Genomic DNA, 22,662 nt, shown 5'->3' on the forward strand with positions numbered 1-22,662 from the left:
CCCGCCCTCATGCCACCCCCTTCTCCCTGAGGCCCTGCCCCCGTGCCACCTCTTCCCCCTGAGACCCCACTCCCTGCTCACTCCTCTCTGCCCCCTCCCTCCCGTCGCTCGCCCTTAAGAAGCGGGAGGGCATAGCCATGTCCTGCTGGCCACCCCGTTCCGGTGCTCCTGTCCCCATCTTCACAGTATTTCACCAAAGGGGGCTATGATGAGCGGTCTCTGCTGGGTGCCACGGTTATTGCGGGATGGATGTTCGGGATGTCAGAGTTATGTAACATGCAGGATTTTGTGTACAAAGCTGCTGGAGGGGAAGCAGAGTTCTCAGAGCTCATGAGGGGGGAAAACAATTGACAGCTTTCGCCCCAGCCCCACCCAGTATTTATAGTCTAGACAAGGCACGGGCTCAGGCTGATGCAAAACACAGAAAAGCCCAAGCAGCCATTGGACAGTGGGGAGCATCGGGGTGAGCTGAAGTCAACGAAACGTCCCAGTTACGACAAGAGACAAAAGGGCTGGAACTGTATGAAAGGAGAAAGAAAGGCACAAGAGGGGATTCCTATGGAGACAACCCTCTGCCAGCGGGGATGTCTTGTGAAAAGTGGATCCAGCTCTCTCAACTAGACAAGGTCTGTATGGACTGACCAGAAGTCGAGGGGCTGGGTGTGATGAAGTGGGGCGTATAGACAGGTTAGAGGGACCAGTGCATGGTGAAAGAGCAAAACTCTGGGGTAACTCTTGCCAGAGATTTACCCACACATTCTCTCTGCTCTGCCCCAAGGACTCGCTCAGGGAGCCAAAAGGCTGGGGGTGCAAATTGCCAGCCTGAGGAGGGAAGAGCTGGGCTTGCAGAGCCTGAAGTGGGGCACTTGTGGTGCCAGCAGTTGGTAGTTTTGGGCAAATTTTCCCTGGTCGGGAGAGACAAGGCTCCCTGGTGCTAAAAGGACTGGTAGCAATTCACCATGTAACTCTGAAAGGATCACGGTGATGAGCTGGGAAATCTGTACAGTTTATTAATTCTGGGTGACATGGTTACATTGTTGCTATGAATAATGCTGTATTGTGGACTGGCCTGCTGTCAATGTGTATTCACCGTGGGCTGACAGGACCTAGCCCATACCTCCTAAACTAGGGACAAGGGAGATTAATGACTGTGCTTTGACTGGACAGTAGATATGCTAGAAAGAGTAATTACATCTGAAAGGAACCAGTTTTCTCTAACTTCCTTCAACAGGGAGCCGAGGGTTTGCAGAGTGGGAAGGTCCCAGCAGAAGAACAAGGACACCTAGGTGGTGATGCTAGCCTGTAAAAAAAGGACTCACAGGAGAAGGAAGGAGCTGGGGGAGCAGGCTGTGTGTTTCAGAACCCAAGCTGTGCACTGCAGCAGAAAGTCCCTGGATGCCCCAGAGGACTCTGCCCCCAAAGAATGCTCTGGAGTGCTGTGGAAACGGAGACAGGAAAATGCATAGAGGGTTTGTTCCTTTTGTCTAGATCTGTGTATTTCTCATGTGATTAAATACAGAGCAATGGGGTTAGAATCCTGTGCAAAATGTCTGTGTGTTACACCAGTCACATGCCCCTTGAAGAGATGACCCAGCAGGCTCATACCTGCGGGTGGAGTTCTGGGAGAGGGTGTTGTGTCACCGAAGCACCTCTGTAGTCACACTCGACACACTATTGTAATAATCTTTGTACAGAATATGCCTTGTGAGGTGTCATTTGAAAATTAATAAAACATTGATCATCAATATTCTTGTGTGATGTATATACATGGTGGGTAGTAAGAGTTTTGGATATATGCTAGAATTATGACTAAAGCGTGTTTAAACCAGGCATGTCAGGGAGGAGTTGGTAACCAGGGCTGCAGTAGACAAAGGAATGTGTTGTCCCCATCTGGGAGTTATTTCCTAAGTACTTTGAAAGACAACGAGAATGTATTCACATGTCATGTAAACAGACCCTTCAAGCTAACGAGGGGTGGAGGAGACAGCATGGTGTCTACACCCAGCAGGAGAGAGAAGCTTGGTCTAGGTTTTACTTTTCAAAGAATCCACTGCAAAAGTTTACAGGTCTATAAAGACGGGGATGGGGTGTGTGTGTGTGAACCTCAAGTGATAAGCAGTTGAATCAATGATATTGTATTGCAGAAGTGCACAGCATGAGGTCTTTTCTGAAAGCCAGTGACACACTGGTGATTACTATAGTGAAGTATCTGTAGTAAACACCATAGGAGGAAATACAGATACTTCATGATATTATGTTTTCAGGTCTGTGAACAAATGGGGAGACAGGAGGGAATGTCACAGCTATTTACCTGTCTCCTATGTTAATTAAGCATGGTGGACTCAAAGCAATGGAAGCCCCATTTACATACTGGGGGGAACGGGGAGCCCACATGAGGTCAGCCTGGGTCTTGAAACGAGCTCATTGAACTTAGGAAGATATAAGCAAGGACAGAAGCCATCTTTGGCATCCATCATTAGACCGAGACAAACAAGGAGCTCCTACAAGTTGAGAAAGAGGGGTCCTTCAACCAAGGGGGGGGGTGTTTAAAGTCTCTGGGATCTTAATATTGGTGAGAAACCACCTGGAACCAAGCCTGTATCTTGCTAGATTAAGTTTTAGACTCTTAAATGCTTTTTCATTGTTATTTGCTTGTAACACCTTATAACTTTACTCCTTTAATTTGGCATCACTTAACCTGTGTCCTATTGTTCATATATTTGTTCTGTTTTTACTATAAGCCATCGCAGTGCTGCATGTAAACAGAAAGGTGTAGTTACCCCAGTTAAGTTAACAAGCCGGTGGGTTTTGGGTCTTTACAGGAACAAATGAACCTTATTATATCTCTGAACTGTACAGGAGAGGGCAGGACATTACAGAGCACATGGTTTGGGGAAAATTCAGCACTGGGGTCCCCTTGTAGGGTGTAACCAAAGCTGGTGGAAGCCAGAGTGGCGCTATAGACAGGCTGCTGGGGTCAGAGCGGCTGACCTAGGACTGTCTAGTACACAGACGCTGGCTCAGGGTGTGACCTGCAAGCTGTTTGGCTAGTTGTGACTGTCCCAGGTTGGGAGATACCTCAGCAAAGCATTGTGAGGCACCCAAGGTTGCACAGCAAGTGGTGACACAGCCCCGCACTGGTCTGGATTGCCCCCAAACCCCATCACAGGTGTGTTTAAGCAACAGGGGTTCATCTGAGGGTCCAGCCCTGGGCTGGGCAGGGGCCATGTGGTTGCAGCTCTCAGGAGCCGGTGCTAGATAGAAGATTTGTGCCCCAGGAGTGTGCCCTGAGACTGGGGCAATCCCTGGACTCTGTTCAGACTGGGGTTGTGTGTGTGTAAAACACTGGGGACTCAGAGATTGAATCACCTCACAGTACACCAAGCAGTGGCCAAGACGGGGCGCTCAACTACAGCTGTGATGCGGGTGGGGGAGCCTCTCCGTTGTCCTCCACAGGGGGAGGGAAAGGGGGCCCTTAATTGTTCTCTGTGGAGGGAGGGAGACTCTCTGTGGGGACTGCTGAGCACTTTGGTCCTTTCCAAACGTCCAGTCACTAGAGGGCAATATAACCACACAGCTGATGAGTTCAATCCCCTCCAGCAGGGGGCACCCCCGACACACATGCTGATCCAAACACACCAGGTGGGGCTGACTGGGAGCCTGAGGGACAAGGATCCTGCTCTGCCTGCATCGCACACACCTTGCACACCCACCCCAGCGGCTGCATGCTCACACACTCACCCTCTGCTCCAGGCTTTGCACCACACGTGCCGCTGTGAGTTGTCTCATCAGATTTATTGCTCCTGGGACCCCCTTCCCACCCCCCGTCAGCTCTTTAGCACCATAATCGGCCCACGCGTCTCCTCCTCTCGTTGCCATGGAAAGTGCCCAGCCCTGCTCGGCAGCTACCCTGGGGCTGTTGGGAGCCGGCCACTCACTCACTGCTGCACAGCCTTCTTCCCGGTCTCCACCAGCTGGGTGAGGAGGTCCATGAATTCGGTGTGCAGCCGCTTGGCGATAGGCGAAAACTGCTCATTGGCCTGCTCCAGATAAGCCCTAGGGTTGAAGACACCCGATTCCTTAGACGGGCAGGACTTGGCTGGGGAGACGCAGCAGCCGGGGCCCTGCCTGCCTACTGGGCATGGGGACTGCACTCTATTCCATGTGGGGAAACTGAGGCACAGAGGGGGCCTGTGTTCTGCTCAGGCTCACACAGGACTCATTAGCTCCTGGCCCCCTGCTCAGACCATGCTGTGTGCAGCGGACTGGGCTGGAAATGATCCTCACTGCAGCCTGGGACTCTGCCACTGCGGGTTTTCTCTCCTTCCCACCCCACCTGCCCTGCCTTGCTACTATGGGCTGGGGTGGCATGTCAGAGGCTCTGGAGCAGGGGCAGGGGCAATCTGTTCTCCCGGCACTGTAGCGTCTCAGTACTGAGGCTCCCCAGCTGCGTGTGTGCACCCAGCAGACTCTGCCCGTTCTGCACACCCCACTGCCCCTCTTCCTCCAGGTTCTCCCACCCCCGGGCAGCAGCACCCCCCTCCACACTCCCCATGGCAGCCCGTACTTTGCCTGGGTCTTTATCTCCTCGGCCTTCACCTTCTCCGGCAACTGCTTGCTCAAGTATTCAGACACGGTCTGGAAATACTGGGAGAAGACATCCGAGAGGCTGGAGCTTGGGGTTTCTGCGTCGCGCATCACCACAGCACCTGGGCGGCCCGGAGAGCTGGATTAGGCCCCTGCCTCATGCAAACTGTGGGGCTGGGGCGATCCATCAGCCCCATGGAGTCCAGGAGGAAATCCATAAGCCCCATGGTGGGCGGGGAGTGAGGAGATCCCTCAGCCCCAGGGGGAAGGGCCCCAAAGATTGTGCCCAGTTCCCTGCGTTAACCCACTAGGCCACACCCATTCCCAGAGCTGGGAATAGAGCCCAGGAGTCCTGACTCTCTCTGCTACCCTCTAACCTAGCCCCTCCCTCGCTGAAGAGGCTGGCACTGGGTGGCAAGAGGGATGAGATAGGGAGCATACAGGGAAGAGCCTCACTCGCCAGCGAATCTGGCTCCTGCGGAGCGCGCGGTATGGCCCATAGGGAGCTGCCGAGGGCAGGAGGTGTGGGACCAGCCCACAATGATCCCGGGGCCAGTGCGGCCGGACCGTGCCGGGGGTGGGGAGCAAAGCCCTGGCGAGGCTCTTACCTTCCAAGCTGCACACACAGAGCAGCACCATGGCCAAGACCAAGACCTTCATTGTGACAGGCGCTGCACTCCGGGACCTGCAGGGCAGAGGGGGCTGGGAATCAGCAACTGCCCCAGCCAGTCCCCTTGTCCCTGGCTCACCAGTCACCAGTCAGGCCCCCAGGGAGGGCCTGATTAAGGATAGGGGCCGATCGTGGCTAATTACCCCATTAACAAGGAGACCAGTCACGGGAGCCCAGGAAGGCCATGCGAGGGGGTGGGGGCAGGGAGGCACACCCCCTTTAAGGAAAGGCCAGGAACGCTGGCTGACCACGCAGGTACTGTGGAGTGCGAGGCGGAGGGGAACGCGGGGCGTAACGGCCGGGCAGAAGGGCTCTGAGTAGGCTGTGTGCAGGGGAACCCCCTCACACGGGCACCGCTGAGAGCTGTAGGGGAGGGGGACAGGCTGCCGACCCCCCTAGCGTGACACTGGCCCTCTGCCCTGGCACTCAGCTTGGCCAGGCCTTGGGGGGCTCTGCACAGCCGATCCCTGCCTCCCCACCCGCCTAGGCCAAGTCCCTGGGGGAAGCAGAGGGCAAGCGGGCACTTACCCCACCCTGCCAGCCAGCCCCGTCAGACCGGGTCCTGTCCACACTACAGTGCCCACCTGTGCTCATGAGGGACAGCATTCCCACCTCTGCCAGGGGAGGGCACTGGGCCAGAGCCTGGATGGTGTAAGTGTCCCTAACCCCACCAATGCTCCCAAGGGGGGTGGGGTTGGACACACTCCTGAGTCTCCCCGCCCCCCAAGGAGCGTTTCCAGGGCAATTTCTGTTCATAAAATAAATCACTAATTCCCCTCTCCCACTGCCACTGCTGCCCTGCCATGGCCGGGTGGGGCCAGCGCGGAGCTAGGGGAGCTAGACCCAGGGGAGCTGAGCAGCCTCGGGGAAGGGGAGTCAAAGGGGTGCGTGCCCCATGATCAGTGCCAGCGGCCCAGGGAGCAGCACAGGGCTGGTGGGAGCCCATGGAAAGACACTAGGAAGAGGAAGGAAATAATTCAAGGATCTGTGATGTCAGCTGCCCTGCCCAGGCACGTCCCTCCCTGGTCCCCTCTCCCTGCCCCTCCCCCCTGCTGCCCTCTTCTTCCCTGGTCAGCTCCGCTGCAGCCCTGCATATCCCCAAGCACCCCACTGTCCTGCTCTGCCATGTCCCTGGTCTCCTACGCTTCCACCCCATTTCTCAGCTCCCCACTGCCCCCATCTCTTCCCCCACCAACCTTTGGGCTAGGCTCCCATGGATTTCCGGAGGGCAGGAAGGGCTCCAACAGGGGATGTCTCTGACTCTTGCTCCCCTGGGCCCCCTGGAGAGGAGGGTGGGATTTGTCTGGCTTCCCCTGCCTTGGAATGGATCCCCTGGCTCATGCTCTGCCCTGCAGCCTGGGGAGCCCTTGTCGGCTGCAGCCGTGCAGCTGGGGCGGTTGGGGGCAGGGGATCTGAGTCCTGTGGGAGGCCTAGAGAGGGGCATGAGTATCTCAGCCTCATCGTGTGCCTCCCCACCCCTGGGCCAGCTCCAGGATGGCTCTCGCTGTTGGGTGGCAGAAGTGGCACCAACCACCCAACCAATCCAGTCCTGGGGCAGGATCAGAACCAGCGCCCTGGGGCAGAGGATCTCTCATGCCCATGAGCCAGCCGGGCTCTGACAAGGCAGGCAGGAGGCAGCTCTCAACCACACAGGGCGGGTGAATCTCAGTTAAAAAATCCAACATTAATTCAAAATCTCAAACAAGCTCATTCTTTCTGTGTAACCCCACCCCCGCCCCCGCCCGGCTCTGCGGACAGACTGCCGGGCTGCTCACCTGAGGCCTGGGCTAGAAACTGGTCAGGAACAGCGGGTGCCTTGGCTGGGGCCGCAGGTGCTTATATCCCCCGTCCCGCTGGGCCAGCCTGCGCTGCCCACTCATTGGTCCCCTGGCCGGGGGTTCGCTGCTGTGCTGGGGAGGGGAATGTGCTGATGCCGTGCTGTACAATCACTAACTGGCAAATCCCTGGTAAACAGGCCGGGGCTAAGGGTCGCGCTGTGGGGGTGTGCTGGCCAGTGCACAGTGCATGGGGCCAGCAGGACAAACACCGGTGTCACCAGGCAGGGTCTGCGGGGCGCCATGGGCGGTACTGCTATGGACACTGAAGCAGCACGCTCTGCCCCTTTAAGGGGTAGCGGTGCCCGGAGCCAGCAGTCACTGTCCTGCTAAATCCCTGCTTTGAGGAAACATGTTTAGGGGAGCAGCAGACTACCTGGGGAATGGGGCCAGGTGTTAATCAGGGAGCTGGTTAAAGCTTGGCTGTGGGGTGACCCTAGGAGCAGGGAGCCCCTGGAAGCAGGTCTGGAGCCTGGCTGTGGGTGGGCTGGGGAAGCAGGCCCATTGCACAGCCCCAGGGTGGTGAAATCCTGGCACAGGGGAAAGGGTTTGGGCCTGGAGGGGCGGGGGACAAAGGAGATGGTCTCTTTATACAGACTTGATAAATTGGGCCCCAGGCAGGGGAACGTGCCAGGAAGATGGCTGTGAATGAGATACAGGGCAGGAGCAAGGCAGTGGCATGCCAGGCTGTGCCACAAAGGACGTGATCTGGGGGGGTACCCACTTCGCTGGCATTATCTCTTCCCCCCATAGTGCCTACACGTTAGTAAAGGGGATTGCACAGTGGATCTGCTGCAGGGAGTCGGAGTTGAGTGCAGCCCTGGATGTGTCTGACCAAGAGTGAGCTCTGGGGCTGGGCCTCACCATAAGGTGGAGCAGGTATCAGGCTTCAGGACAGGTCACTGCAAGGGTCAGGAAGGAATCCCTGACCTGCTCCCCCCCTCCTCTTCCCCCCGCCCCAGGTAATACTGTACATCTGGCCAGGTGTACTCGGTGCTAGGGGAGGAATTGGCCATCACGGGTAAAAGCTCTAGATTAGCTGGAGCAGATGGGCTGCCCCAGGAAGCAGATGGGGCAGGCTGGGTGGGACCCAGGGCCGAGCTGGTAAGACTCACTGCTATCTCCTATTCCCCTGTGAATGGGGGTTCTGGAGAGGGCAAGTGTGGGGCTAGTGGAGCTGGACAGGGCAGTGACTCAGCCCTGCTTGTCATGTGCCCCACAAGGAGAGCATTAACCCTTACAGCCTGTGTGGGGCACACAGGCCAGCGAGCAGGGAGGGATTCCAGCTGCAGGGGCCTCGATCCAGGAAGGAGGCTGGAGCCAGCCTGCCTCCCTAACCCTCACTAGCACCTCCTACCAGAGCCACCAGACCACAGGGGCAGCCAGCTCATAGGGGCTTAGCCAGCATTTGCCATGGGAAAGGGTCCCAGTGCTTAGCAGGAGAGCATGGGGCTGGAGCCCCCCGGGGGTGTTTGATCTGTGGGGCTGTGGCTGCTGGTGGCCAAGGTTTGCTAGCTGACCTGGAGCCCTGCAGGGGAAAGCTGGGTGCAGGCTGCGGGGAGAAGTCTCCTGGCTCCCTGCACCCCACCAGCCCCTGCTCTCCCTCAGAGCTGTCCTGCCTGGACTAGTCCAGCACACCCCTACTACCTGTGCGCCCAGGGGCAGTTCTGAGCCACAGGGTGAAGGCCAGTGTGGCTTAATCTTATCATTCACTGACTGTTAACCTCCAACATGTCAGGATGAGTCAGCGGGGGCGGCCGGGGGGGGGGGCGGGGGGGAGGGGGGGGAGGATTGGCCCCATGGGACATTCCAGGTTAAGCTGCACAGTGCAGGGGCGTGGAAGAGCACTCGTTGCTCTCCAGCTCCTGTCCTTGGAGGATCTCAAAGCCCTCGAGCAGCATTTATTTATCCAGCCCACAGCCCCTGGGGAAACTGAGGCACAGAGCCAAGATGTGACCTGCCCGAGAGGACCAGGAGCAGCACTCCCCCTCCTGTGCCTAACCACTCCACAGAGCACCTAGGAGGGGCTTTCACCTGCCCCTGCCACAGGCCAGTGCCCAGCCACGTGAGGAGCCAGGCTGGGCGGGCCCATGGCAGATGCTCCCCAGTGCAGCCAGCCGAGAGGGAGAGCAGCTGTAAGGTTTCCCTGACTCAGACAAAGCTCCTCAGTCAGTAGCAGCAGAAAGTGGCTTGCTGGCTCTCTCCTGTTGTCACATGCAGGTCCCTGGAGCTGGCCCAGTACTAGGGCCCTGTGGCTTTCCCGGCCACGGGGTTATGGAGAGACAAGACCTTGGGTCAGCCAGCAACAGGGCTAGCAAATCCCTGAGCCCAGAAGGGCAAGGCAGATCCGCAGCCCTCACTTTCCCAAGCGTGCGGCCCTCTGCGGGGGCTGGGTGGAGCCCAGAGCCCTCCAGCTGCAGTGCTACACTTGGCATGTGCCAGGGCAGCCCGGGCAGGGGGAAGGCTCGGCTGGTGTGGGGCCTTGGAGGGAGGGAATGGCCTAGTTTGGCAGCCCCCCGTTCAGGTCGGGTGTGGGCTGGGGTTCTGCGCCTGGCCTGGTGGACAGTGCTAGGGCACAAGTTGAGCCCCCCATGCCACTGTGCCTACAGATGCACAGACCCCAACCCAGAGGTGCTGAGCCATTTGCTTTTCCACTGGAGCTTGCGATGACCATGGGTTTGGCTCACTGCCTGGGTTTGGCCCGATGTTGGCAGGATGACTGGGCGCTTGGGGGATGCACACAGGGTCACCTGCCCAGATCAGGATCTCGCTGACATCTGTGTGAAGCTGGAGTCACCTGCTGGCACTGACACAGCTCCTGGGGATTCCCCCAGCTGTAACCATGAGCAGAGGCCAGGCCAGGATCCCATCCAGGCCCAGAGGATGTGTGTATAGACAAACCCCTGGGAGATGCTCACTGCAGTGTCTGGAGCGCCTAACTGGGCAGCCTCGTGGCCTCTGTGGGTGGCACCATCATGTTCCTCATCCCTCTCCTCCAGCCATTTGCTCAGACGTGTTGCAGACTGTTAGAGGAGACGCACACTGTGCTCTCACCTATGTGTTGCATCTTTCTTGCTCTGGTTTTCCTTCATTTTAAAATGAAAATCATTGGTGGGTGAAAATCTACTGCTCACTCCTTATGTATAGAGGAGTCCCAGTCAAAGAAAGAGCCTGCAGCATTCCCCACCCCTGTACCATAGGGCCCAGCTAGAGTTACCCAGATCATCTTAGCACCAGCATTTCCTGACTTAACCCCTGGCGTCTGTAACCCAAGCATTGCCCTGGGGACAGGTTTGGTATCCCATACAGAATGTGGTCGCAAACAGCTCTATTCCATGCCAGCTCTACTCTGTGTTGGCACAGCCCCTCTCCCTGCCCTCTGGGTTAGTGTTATACAGACAAAACTGCAGAGGATCATTTCAGGGGACAAGACAGGATGTCACGTTTATTATAATAACACAATTTGATTTCAGACCAATAACTAATATCTAATTACCTACACACACACACACACACACACAAACACCCCCAAATGTTCTGCAGCTGCTAGATAGTTACCAATCCTGAATGTAGCTTGAGTTTGTGGCTTGGGTTATCATAGAATCATAGAATATCAGGATTGGAAGGGACCTCAGGAGGTCATCTAGTCCAACCCCCTGCTCAAAGCAGGACCAATCCCCCATTTTTCGTAGCTTGTGGCGGCTAACTGGCCAGGAAAGCCGGACACAAGGAAGGGCTGGGTCTCTGTGGGGCATGCACCGATGCCCTTCCATGTTGGCAGCGGAATGTTACTCTCCAAAGTCTTCCCTCTCACCCATCCTTTTTGTAGGGTTGAGTTTGGATCCAGAGTCTATAGGTCTTGCTGTGTCACGCTGCCTCTGGGTCCGGTGTGATTGATCACCCGTCAATTGCAGACATGACTTTCAGCCTGGGACCTGGCTTTGATGTTCCTTCAGTTGTACTTTTGTTCTTTTCTTTTGAGGGTGGACTCCTCTTACTTTGTCAGGGCTGTTGTCTGCATCTTCAGCCGCTGGTGTTTACACTTTATTTCATCAGGACGGGCTGGGGCTGGAGGTTTATTCCATCATCCACACATCCCTCATTCACACATCTAAACTACACGAATCAGATTACAGCAGGGTTTTGCGAAAATGAAGTGAGCATTTTAAAATGGAGTTTGGGCTACAACATGGACAAGTGTAAGGAATAGCAGACAGAGAACAGAAGTTCCAATATGAACAAGTATAATGAATGACAAACAGTGAGCAGAAGTTACAGTGTTGAAGCAGTGCAAGTTTCAGGGATTTAAGCAGCAATTGGATTGAAAGTGAAACTCAATTAGCCAGTTATTGGGGTACCTGGTTTATGAATGAATGTAGTTTCATTCATAAAACTTTGCTTATGAAGTTATATTAATAAAGTGAACAATTAAAAACAATTTCATTGATCAGTTCTACATTAGGGCCACCTTCCAACACAGATAGGCCTACTCCACCTGCCCCACCAAAACGGGGCCCAGGCAGGAACTCTCCTAAAGCCCAGAGGTGTCCAGGGCCCAGTTTGGGCTCATCCCATTTCCTGCAGTCCAGCACAAACCATCCTGGTCAGGGGCACCTCCAAAGGGCTGCGTGGCTGCTCCCACGCCTGGCTGCTTCCCTGACACAGGGAGAGGCCCCATGTTGAGAGAGGCCTCATGTTCCTCTGTGCAAAGGGCAGTTATATAAGTGCCAACCCCACACAGGCAGCACCAGGGCAGACCTTTTCTAGGCTCCTTCCCCACAGCTGGGAACACACCCAGGACAGGCAGATCGCAGGCCCTAGGGGGATACAAGGGGGCAGGCCCTGCTGGGCTCCTGCCCTCAAAGCCAGATAAAAACAAGGGCAGCTCAGAGGCCCTGCCAGGCTCCTGCAGCTTGGTCACTTTGTTTGTTTGATTGTGTTTCCAGGAAGCCCTGTGTTGACCGTGGGGAGGCAGTGGGCCATGGAGAGCGAGCAGGGGCTGGGAGCTGGCCAGTGAGGGCCCTGCTCCAGCTGGGTCACAGGGTGCAGAGGGCTCCTCTCCTTTACGTGGGGTGGGGGGTTCACTAACATGCCTGGCCTGAGGCGACATGGCCAGGACCCCACCCTGCAGGGGGACCACCTGGTCAACCTAGGGCCCTGTGATCAGGGGTCATGGGAGGAGGTTCTGGGGAGAAAGGGGCTCCCTCCCCCATCAGAACAAAGAGCTGGAGCAGGGAGAAAACAGGTCCCCCTTACCCTTACTGATGTACGGCACCCTACAACTTCCCCTGCCCCCCAGTTCACCTGCTCCCTCATTCAGCAGCCAGCTCCCGCAATGCTGTGCTCTAGCCAGTTCCAGCCCCCCAGCTTGGAAACACCCCCAAACCCAGCCCGGGGCAGGAAACTGCAGCTGCTCAGATCCATTGCTGGGAAGCCCCATGGCCATGGATTCTCTGTAACCTGAAGTCTTTAACTCATGATTTGAGGACGTCAGTAACTCAGCCAGAGGTTAGGGATCTATTACAGGAGTGGGTGGGAGAGGGTCTGTGACCCGTAATGTGCAGATCAGACTAGATGATCATGATGGTCCCTTCTGACAAGGTCCTGCAGCCTGTCAATGGGGGGGAGGTGGACAGAGCTCAGCGTGGCTCCCAGACCCCAGCTGCGGCAGGGAGAAGAAGCCAGGGATCGGGAGTGAGGCAGAACCATTGTCCGGTCATAGGCCCTGCTCCGACTGGACATTCGGCTTTAATACACATTGATGAGCCTCCGCCTTCTTGCAGGCTCTACCGTTTTTGCTGCCCCAAGCAGCGAAAAAAACTTTCGCCGCCAGCGGCAGGAGAGAGCCCAATTGCCGCCCCCACGGAGACTCTGCTGCCCCTTTCTTGGAACGCTGGTGCCTGGAGCCGGCCCTGCCTGGGGGGTCCCCAGCCAGGCACAGTCATCAACCCAGACAGAGAGGGGTCACTCTGCCCCTCTGAAAATGCAGCCACCTGGGGGTGGGGGCTAACAGCGCATAGCAACTGTGCCAATGGCTGGGAAGAGGGAGTGCCCTAAAGAAAGTGCCGGGGGGGGAGGGGAGGCTGCCTGGGCTGGGGTTTGTGCAGGCCTCCAGGGGCCCCTCCCCCCTTAACCAAAAACGGTGGGGGAGGGCTAATGACCATCAGGCGCTTCACAGATACTAGTGACCTCGGCCCCCCAACAGCCAGGGGTTGGGGGTCGGTATCACTGCCCCATTGTGCAGATGGGGAAACTGAGGCAGAGAGCTGCAATGGGAGCTGTCCAGAGTCACAGGAGCCACAAGTACCCCTGACACCCAAGCCCGGCTCTGGCAGCTGGTCCCTCCGTGGCCGGTCTGGGCCTGCTGAAGCACGGCAATGGGTCAGAGGGGGGCAAACCCCAAGGCCCGGATACCAGGGTGACAGGCGCTTGGCAACACAAGGGATAATTAACGAGAACAGGCGGTACAAAGGAGTGACCCTGCAAAGCACCCGCGGCCTCAGTCAGCAGCTGCTCCGCTCACCCTATGCCCCCCAGGGCTCCGCCCCACTGACCCGCGCGGCCCGAAGGCACGTGGGGGGCGGGGTGCCCGCTTCCAACATGGCGTCCGAGGCGGCGGTCGCTCCCGTGAAGCCACTTCCTGCGCGGGCCGTGCCCGGGCGCAAGATGGCCGCGCCCAGCGAGCTCAGGGTGAGCGGAGCCGAGCGCGGGGGCCGGGCCGTGTGAGCGCCGGGCGCGGGGCAGCAGGGGGCGGCAGCACCTAGAGGCACCGTGCGGGGCAGGCCCCCGGCCTGGGAGCCCCCCAACCCCTACCCGGGGAGCCCCCAGCATCCAGCCCCCCAACCCCTGCCCGGGGAGCCCCCAAACCCCAGCAAGCCCCCCAACCCCTGCCCGGAGAGCACCCAAACCCCAGCAAGCCCCCCAACCCCTGCCCGGGGAGCTCCCAAACCCCAGCGAGTCCCCCAACCCCTGCCCGGGGAGCCCCCAAACCCTAGCGGGTCCCTCAACCCCTGCCTGGGGAGATCCTTCTATACCAGCCCCCCAAACCCCTACATCCCCTCCTTTGCAACCCCACTGCCCCCTGCCAACTAGCTCTCCATCCCCTACCTAGGGCTTCCCCCCCAACAACTAGCCCCCCTGTTCCCTCTTTCCCCTTGTCTTGTGGGCAGTTATCCCCTCTCTCCACCTCAGGGCACCTTGTGCACCCCAGCTCCTGTGGACAGCCACCCTCCGTCCTGGGCTCTGAGTTGTGCTGGCCCAAGGGCCGGGGAGTGGGGACACGATCTCAGCCCAGCTCCGTGCAGGTGTCAGATCCCGCTGGGTGTCATGTGCATAGGGTCCCAGGGGCTGGGGGCAGCTGGGTGTGCTCTGACTGGGGAACCCGTGGCGCCTGCTGATCCCAAACTCTCCGGGCCTTCCCTCCTCAGAATGGAGGCAGGGATTTGAGGGTGGGTTGGAGGGCGGTTACACTCCTGGCAGGGCCAGGCGGCGTGGCCTGAGGGGTGATGGGGAACGTGCTGGGACCAGTGCTCGACTTGCACAGACCGCTGCGCCGGGAGGAGCCGCTTACCAACCCGGGTAGCTTCGATGAGTTCCACCGGAAATGCAAAGGTGAGTCTTGGCCACCCCTGGGACAGAGGCATGCTGAGGGGATTGGAGAGTGCACTTCTGCCAGCCACTGCCAGCAGGGGGTGTTGCAGGGACCAGGGCTGGGGCGATGGCTGTGGGGGAGCTCCCAGCTGTTCCAGTGTCCCATAGCAAGAGTGCTGTGGCACTCAGCTCTCCTGTGGGATCGTGTTCTGCGATTGGCAGCACTACAAGTGACTGTGTGCAGATGGGAGGGAGTTAATTTGTGTTAGATGGCTGGGGATGGTCTGAGCCCTGGACTAGTAAGGGTTGAGGGAGGATGGGGGTGAAAACCCAAGTTGCCTTTCCTCCGACTCATTGTCCTTGTTGAGCTCAGCCCCAGCTGTGGGGCCTGGAGCACAGAGGAGCCAGCTGCCCTGTCTCTGGCTCCGTGGGTCCTTGCGTTGTGTGTCTAAGCCCCTCTCTGTCCCATCTCCTTACAGAAGTCTTCCCCCAGCAGATGGAAGGGGTGAAGCTGATCATCAACAAGGCCCTGAGCAGCCACTTCCAGGTCAGTTGAGGCTCGTGCCTCCAACTGCTTTCCCTCCTCCCTGGGACCCTCCAGGCCTTAGCTTAGCACCTGCTTCCCCCTGTGAAGCTGGAGGGCCCCTTCCAGTGCATGCCTTGGCCCCTCTGAAGCCAGGAAAGCCTGGGGGGAAGGAGATGGGGGATGTGGACATGTTCCCTCTCGGAGCTGGGCTCAAACCCACCAACTAAGTACCCACCGACAGGTGGCTGGATTGGCTTGGGTGTCGAGGTGAAGATCTGGGCAGGGGGTTGGCGCAATGAGCGGGGGCTTTGTCACCTCACCCACCCCTCTTCTGTAAGGACACGCACCCCCTAATGTTTGCTCTGGAGGTGCGGCCTGTGGAGACTACACATCCCAGTGTGCAGTGCAACCAGGCAGGTTCACACTGGGTCGCCAACGGGGGGCGCTGTACTCTCTGGAGAAGGGGAGCACAGCTGGGCTGTGGGGGGCAGTGATCAGGTGGCACTGTCCACGCTGGCTGGGCTGGAAGGAGCTGGAGCCCTTGAGGGTTGCATACGGCATCCTACCCCAGCACAGCCTGACCCCCTTGTGTCCTCCCCAGGTCACCCACACCATTCACATGAGCACAGTCGGCCAGTCCAGCTACCACTTCAACACCACCTACGTAGGGGACCGGCAGCTCAGTCCCACCGAGGTGAGCTGGGACCCAAAGTGCAGGGGGCTGGAGCAGGTGCTGGGAGCCAGGCCAGCATGGAGTGTGGTCTGAGACGCATAGATCTCAGCACCCCACAGCTCCCCTTGTTCTCAGTGGGGGCCGGGGGATCCTCCAGTGTACTTGGTGGCAACTGAGCATGCTAGAAAATCTGCCCATGAAAGCAGGGGGCTGTGACCAGGACTCCTGGGTTCTATCCCTGCCTCTGTGACTGACTTGGATCCCTTCCCCCGTCTCTGCAGCAGGTTTGACCCGGAGCTCGCCCTAGTGCTAGGGAGGAGCAGATCCGGGAGAGATGCTAGTGTTGGTCAAGGCCTGAACCTCTTCACAGGGAGCTGGGTCAGGGTTGGGACCCTGGTGTTTCTGCCCCAGCAGTGCGAGGGGTCCCCTGCTGAGGGATATATGGGATCCCCACACAGGCTGTGTTCCGTGGCAGGTGAGTGACTGAGCCCCAGCCTGCTGGGTGGACGTGTGACCTGCCACTGGGAGCCAGCCCTGCCACTCACCCCCCATCTGGGTTAGAATCCCTGGATCCTGCTCATGTGGGCATCCAGCTGGCACCATCTTGCCAGGTTCTTACAGGGAGTGCTGGGCAAACCAGACGCCCGAGGGACTTATGACAGGGCAGCAGCAGCGCTCTCCCTCCCATCCCCTTCAGAGCGGGCCTGGGGCCACAAGCTGGCTCTGAGTGCCCCTCCTTGTGTGGTGGCTGAGCTCCTTGTGGTCATGCTGCAGGGCCCCCCAGCCAAGCTGCCTCCAGGGCCCAGTGCTGAATGGGCTTCCTGCCCCCCGCCCAGGGAGAGAACCTGGCACCTGAGTGCGCCCCGAAGGCCCCAGCACTGTCAGGAGAGGGAAAGGAGCCAGTTCTCCCCTCTTTCTGAAGCCATCGCAGGGTGCTTTGGAGCCTGACTCAGGATACTTGAACATTGAGGGCTGACAGCAGCCCACTGGCACGGCAGCCACCCTGACGGGATTGGCATGGCCATGTGTGTGGGCCAGGGCTCTAGCTTGGAGGCTGGGCCTGGGCTGTGTGTGTTTGTGTGTCGGTCCTAGGGGTGGGAATGGGGGTCAGGCTGAAGTGTTGGGGCTTAGCCCCCAGTCCGCTCTCTCCTTTTGGAAGTGCTTAGCTTGGAAGGTGCCACCAGGGGGAGCAGGAGAGCCCAGCCTGTGCTCAGTCGGGAGCCCCTGTGCGAGGGAGGCGTGTGTGAGGCATGGGATGGGGACAGAGCTCCAGCTGCGGGGGGAGGGGTGTGGAGGCCCCCAGCACAGCTAGTGCTCCCAGGAGCCAGGCTGAGGAGACCCGGCAGACTTGCTGCCCCCTGCCCCCGAGCAGAGTGGGAACACGGCAGCTGGGCAGGAGGGAAGGCGCCCTAGGCAGACGGGGGCCGCCGGGGCTGCTGACTGCACTATCCCTGGGGTGCGTGCAGGGTGTGGGGCTCCCCCGAGGGGACCCAGCACCTCCCGGCGTAGTCCCATCCCAGTGCCATGCCTCTTCTCCCTGCAGACCTTCCCCATGCTCGTCGGGGACATCGACAGTGGTGGGAGTCTCAACGCTCAGGTGCTGCACCTGGTGGCGGAGCGGATCCGCACCAAGGCCGTCTTCCAGGTGAGGCCCCGCCCTGGGCCTGCAGGGGAGCGGTGGAGATGGGTGTGGGGCAGGGCATGTAAAGGGAATGGCATGTGGGTGTGGCATGGGGAGGCAGAAGGTGGAGTGGGGGACTGTGTGTCGGGGGGAGGTGTGGCATTAGGGGGCCAGGGTGTGTTGGAGGCGTGGGGGGGCATGGTGTGGGAGAGAGGGTGTGGCATTAGGGGCTGGACATGTGTGTGAAGGTGGAGCTGGGGGGTTGTGTAGGTGGGGGAAGCAGGGTGTGGGGAGGAGGATGGCTGGGTGTGTGTGGAGTGGGGGGAACAGGGTGGGGGGAGAAGGGGGGGGCTGGGCGTGTGTGTGGAGTGGGGGGAGCATGGCATGGTGCAGAGTCGGGGAGGCTGGCCGCGTGTGGGGTGTTCGAAGTGCTGACTCTGCAAGTTAAGCGCTAGGACCTTGGTGGTTGCTGCACTCTCCCAGCCGCTAATCTGGCCACGCTGACCCCCTAGAGCCGTGGGGGGCTGGAGCCCAGCCAGTCCCTGTGCTGCCTTGGGTGCCCTGGGCTGGAAAGGAGAGGGCTGAGGCTGGGGGAGGGGCTCCAGTTTCTCGGCTCCATGCAGAAGCGCTGGAGCAATGAGGGCAGCATGGACTAGTGGCTAGAGCAGGAGTGGGAAGCAGGACTCTGGGTTCCCCTTACCTGTTCTAATACTGCCTAGCAGTTGCTGTGCCTCAGTTTCCCCCTCTGTGCCGTGGGAACAGTGACACGGCTCAGCCCCGTCCCCTGGGGGCGTATGGGGACTGCTCCCTCAGTGCCTGCCCCCCCCCCCGGCAGTCAGCAGGGGAGGGGCCAAGTGTTCTCTCCCAGTGCCTGCTGGGCCCCTCGCAGCCCCTGTGTGGTGCTGCCGGTTGTGTGGTTCCAGCTGTGGCTGTAGCCAGACCCCGCACCCGTCATGGGGGCACCGTGCTTGGGAAGGGATGAAATCCCCTTGGTGCCCAGCTTCCCCACCCCCTTGAGCAGAGTTTACCCAAGGCACCCCTGGGGACTGGGTGTGTCCCAGTATGCACCAGTCATGCGGGTCTTAATCCCTGCTAATTAGAACTCCCTGGGGAGGCTGTAAATGCAGGAGTAGTTGGGGGGAAATCTGGGTGGAGCACCGGTTGGGGACAGAGAACCCCAGGGCTGAAGGGTGGGGGCAGGGAAGGCTGGGTGGAGCAGGAATGCCCCCCATGATCATAGTGAGCCAGGGGGAGCTGCCCTGGGTTGGGTGGGGACCTGCTTTGGGTTTGCTCTTCTCTGCCAGGGCCTGGCTCTGCTTTCCCTGGTGCCAAGCTGTACTTGGAGCCCTAGCAAGGGCCCTCCAAGGGGCTTGAGGGGAGGACACAGTCAGGTCATGGCCCCAGCTGCTGAGGGAAGGAGAGTGGATAGAGGTGAGATTTACTGGCTGCTCCCCAGTGAGCCCTCGTGATGGCATGAGGACATGGGGTAAGGTGTGGGGCAGGATTGGGTCATGGGGCTGTGATCGGGAGGGACCATGGGGCAGCGTGGGGCATTAGGCAAGGGTTGGGGCAGGGTTTGTGGTGGGGCTGTGGGGTGAGATATGGGGTTGGGATGAAATGGGGCCAATGGGTGAGGTGTGGGACAGGGCAGGGTGTGAGGCTGTGATGGGGATGGGGCAGGGTGGATGGTGGGGCTGGGGGGAGGCATGGGGCAGGGGCATGTGGGGAAGGGCATGGGGAGTCTGGGGTGGGATGTGGGGAAGGGGGTGCTGTGCCCCCGGCTAAGCCCCCGCCGCTCCCTGCAGACGCAGCAGGCCCGGTTCGTGACGTGGCAGTTTGACGGGGAGCTCCGTGGCGACGACTACACGGCCACGCTAACGCTGGGCAACCCCGACGTGCTCAGCCAATCAGGTGAGCCCCACTCTGTGGGCCCCGTTGTCCTGCCTTACTTCCTGTCCTAAACTCTCCTACCACTGGCTCCTTCCACCGCCTGCAGCCCAGGGCTCGGCATGGAGCAGCCCCCGCAACCCCTACCGGGTGTGGACAGCCTGGCCCCCAGCCCCATGGGCATGCTGCTCTGGGGCTAGCAGTGGGGCAGCTGGCTCTGTGCTGTGGGGCTGATGAGCCCCCCCATGTCAGATGGGGTGGGGAGCATGGGTTAGTGTGCAGGGCTGGGAGTCAGGACTCCTGGGTTCTGGCACCGAGTCGCTGTGACCTTGGGCAGGCCCCTCTCTGCTCAGTGACTCAGTTTCCCATTGGCTGGCCCCGGGAGGTGGCACTGGAAGGCACCACACGAGGCCGGACCCTGCCGTCGTAGCGAAGGGGTGGCGGTTGCGGGGTCCGGCGCTAACGGTTTCTCCCTCCCTGCAGTCATTGTGGTGGCGCACTTCCTGCAGAGCGTGACCTCGCGGCTGGTGCTGGGCGGGGAGATGGTGTATCACCGGCGCCCAGGCGAGGAGGGCGCCATCGTCACCTTGGCAGGGAAGTACACGGGTACGAGCCTGGCTTGGTCACTGCTCCAGCCCTGGAGCACAGAAATGTCATGGGATGGCACAGCTAGTATCCCTGCTTAGAGACCCAGGGCGTGGGGGGCAGGGGTGGGACTGGGGAGCATTGGCTGGGATAGCAGGGGCTGTGGGTCAGCACAGAGGGGCATCGCAGGTGAAGCCTGTGCAGCGCCTACTCGAGCTGTCCCCTCCTGGCCAGGCTTCCGCCCCAGCACGCTTCTGAGTGAGTTAAAGGCCATTCCAGCCCCTTGCCAGCTTCACTCCCTCTGTATCTCTGCAGCTCTCAAGTGGGTGGCCACGCTGAACATTGGTTATGGCGGGGCCCATGCCAGCTACTACCACAGAGCCAATGAGCAGGTGAGCCCAGTCCCCCTGGGGACTGCCCCCATCCTCCAGGGCAGCCGTGGGGCACCTCTCACCTTGCGCTTTCTCCCCTGCAGGTGCAGGTTGGGGTGGAGTTGGAGGCCAACACCCGGCTACAGGACACGACCTTCGCCTTTGGCTACCAGCTCAACCTGCCCCAGGCCAACATGGTCTTCCGAGGTGAGTGTGGAGCCGGGCCAGCCCCCACTCGTGCAGGGGGCTGGCCAGGGCTGTGCCAGCGTCTCCCAGGGGGCAGGGCTTCTCCAGGGCCATTGGACCCACAAACGCTCTGCCCTCACAGTGCCAGAAGGTGCAAAATCACTCCTCCTCCAACATGGCTGCATGGTCCTGGCAGGAGCCTACTGGGACTTGGACTGAGCATGTTCACAGCTGGAGTCTTCCCAACTCCACTCTGGGCTTTTGGCCTCTGATCCCCTCTGCCCACTTGCTGTCCCGTACCTGCTCTCCCCTCGCTCCTCTGTGCCATGCGGGAACGTCCCAACTGCCCTGTCCAGCTCCCAGCATCATCTTGGGGCTTCGCAGCAGTGAGCATGGAAGCAGGACACCCCGGCTATCACAGTGCAGGCCTAGAGTCCCTGAGTTACAGGGGAATCTCCCTGTTCTGAGCAGTATAGGGCCTATTGCACACAGCAGAGCTGTTCGCATCCCATCCAGTAGGGGGCAGTGGCGAACCACCTGCCTGTTCATTGTGTGTAAGGCTGTATTAGTGAAAAGGGCTAGAAGCCTCTGCCCAGGTTTTGTGAAATCTCCCATCCCCTCACTGAGCCAGCCAGTCCCCCGACCCTGGGACTGGACCGGAGCCAGCATCTCCTAGAGGGGAAAAGCCCCATATCCCATCTCCCCCTGAGCCAGTAAGCACCCCCTACTTCGGGGCCGGACCATAGCTGTCACCCCCTGGAGGGGAAAGGCCCCACATCCCCCAGGTCAGTTCCTTTGCCCTTTGGCCAGATCAGAGCCAGTGTCCCGCAGAGGGGAAAAGCCATGTGACTCATTTCCCCCAAGCCAGTCGGTTCCCTTTCCCTGGGGCCGGATCAGAGCTGGCACCCCCTAGCGGAGAAAGGCCCAATGTCAATCCATTCGCCCTTGGGCTGGATTGGAGCTGGCGCCCCCTAGAGGGGAAAGGCCCTGTTCCTGAGGGAGCGGGGCACCAATCTGGCTGTGTGGGGCCAACCCCCAACTGCACTGAGTGCTGGGAGCACAAGGGGTGGAGACAGCAGCCAGCGTGCCCTGTGACTTGTCCCGGGGGCTGCCAGGGGGCAGCAGCTGATCGACGCTCAGCCTCGCCCTGGGAGAGCTCCCTGTCTGTGTCCCCCCCGAGTGTGCTCAGGGCTGCCTGACTGCTCCCCCCTCTCCCGCTCTGGCTGGTGGCTCCTGCTCCATTGGCAGCTCCTCTGGCCTGAGGCTCCTGGCCCTTCGCTCCCCTGATTCAGCAACAGCCCCAGAGGAGCTGGGGCCAGGGAGGAGGAGCTGGTGACCTGGTCCCCAAGGCTCAGGCAGATGGCATGCTGGGGGTCTGCTCCTGGCCCGAAGGCCCCAGGAGCAGCCCTGTGCTGGGCTCTGGGGCGGAGCAGGATGGGATTTAGTTGGTGTTGGTCCTGCTTTGAGCAGGGGGTTGGACTAGATGACCTCCTGAGGTCCCTTCCAACCCTGATATTCTATGATTCTATGACCTGGAGTCTGGGACTCAATCGAGGTTTCTCCAGCTGGGAATGGGGGGTTCTGAGATGTGGGGGCCGGGTTCCAAGGCATGGTCTCTCGGCTACTGGGGATGTGCCCAGCTGTCCACTGGCTTCTGTCCCCTCCCCTGCAGGCCTCCTGGACAGTAACTGGTGCGTGGGGGGCGTCCTGGAGAAGAAGCTGCCACCTCTGCCCATCACCCTGGCCCTGGGCGCCTTCCTCAACCACTGGAAGAACCGCTTCCATTGCGGCTTCAGCATCATCGTGGGCTGAGGGGGCAGTGCCGTCGCGGGGCTCCCTGCTCTCGGCCCAGCCGGTGGGGGCAGGGCAGAGCAGAGCCTGGCGCCAAGTGGATTCTGACTGGTTTGCTCTGGCGGGAGCAGGATCCTGGCCATGTGCGTGGGACGGGGCTGCTCGCCAGAACCTGGAGGGGTCGGGGGCCTGCCCATCACCTTCCTGCCTCAGGGAGCCTTTGTGCCATGGAGCTAGCACCCTGCTGGGGCCGGCCTGCAGCTGGTCCTGCCCTGAGTGGCTGCTCTTGTGTCGAGAGGGCATCTGATACCTGGTGCCCTGGGTGGGGGGCCCTGTGCTG

The 22,662-nt window shown here is 59.8% G+C and overlaps 2 protein-coding genes across 3 annotated transcripts; one reads left to right on the forward strand and one right to left on the reverse strand.

Moving 5' to 3' along the window:
• Positions 1-3,876: 3,876 nt before the first annotated feature.
• APOA2 (apolipoprotein A2) lies at positions 3,877-7,180 on the reverse strand. Its single transcript, XM_074938550.1, has 4 exons — positions 7,033-7,180; positions 5,196-5,272; positions 4,568-4,709; positions 3,877-4,056 (listed from the first exon to the last, which is right to left on the reverse strand). The coding sequence occupies exons 2-4, from the start codon at positions 5,245-5,247 to the stop codon at positions 3,939-3,941; spliced, it is 312 nt and encodes a 103-aa protein (XP_074794651.1). The 5' UTR covers positions 5,248-5,272; positions 7,033-7,180; the 3' UTR covers positions 3,877-3,938.
• A 7,060-nt stretch (positions 7,181-14,240) lies between these two features.
• TOMM40L (translocase of outer mitochondrial membrane 40 like) lies at positions 14,241-22,662 on the forward strand. 2 transcript variants are annotated; one of them, XM_074938198.1, is made up of 9 exons: positions 14,243-14,703; positions 15,162-15,229; positions 15,810-15,902; positions 17,425-17,526; positions 19,308-19,413; positions 19,873-19,995; positions 20,290-20,366; positions 20,450-20,552; positions 22,204-22,659. In XM_074938198.1, exons 1-9 carry the CDS (start codon positions 14,598-14,600, stop codon positions 22,341-22,343), a joined length of 918 nt encoding a protein of 305 aa, XP_074794299.1. In that variant the 5' UTR covers positions 14,243-14,597; the 3' UTR covers positions 22,344-22,659. The 2 variants fall into 2 exon arrangements, with proteins under 2 accessions (XP_074794300.1, XP_074794299.1); XM_074938199.1 differs by lacking the exon at positions 15,810-15,902 and having other exon boundaries at positions 14,241-14,703; positions 22,204-22,662.

This window comes from Natator depressus, chromosome 24 (assembly GCF_965152275.1).
Source record: "Natator depressus isolate rNatDep1 chromosome 24, rNatDep2.hap1, whole genome shotgun sequence".
Classification (NCBI taxonomy): domain Eukaryota; kingdom Metazoa; phylum Chordata; order Testudines; family Cheloniidae; genus Natator; species Natator depressus.

Excerpts from the sequence above, each read along its gene's own strand:
- TOMM40L (XM_074938198.1), top strand. The coding sequence starts at position 14,598 with ATGGGGAACGTGCTGGGACCAGTGCTCGACTTGCACAGACCGCTGCGC. Across the intron at positions 19,996-20,289 it reads CTTGGCAGGGAAGTACACGG|CTCTCAAGTGGGTGGCCACG; the intron begins GTACGAGCCTGG and ends GTATCTCTGCAG. Across the intron at positions 20,367-20,449 it reads ACCACAGAGCCAATGAGCAG|GTGCAGGTTGGGGTGGAGTT; the intron begins GTGAGCCCAGTC and ends TCTCCCCTGCAG.
- APOA2 (XM_074938550.1), bottom strand. The coding sequence starts at position 5,247 with ATGAAGGTCTTGGTCTTGGCCATGGTGCTGCTCTGTGTGTGCAGCTTG. Across the intron at positions 4,710-5,195 it reads CTGTGTGTGCAGCTTGGAAG|GTGCTGTGGTGATGCGCGAC; the intron begins GTAAGAGCCTCG and ends CGGGCCGCCCAG. Across the intron at positions 4,057-4,567 it reads GAGATAAAGACCCAGGCAAA|GGCTTATCTGGAGCAGGCCA; the intron begins GTACGGGCTGCC and ends CTTCAACCCTAG.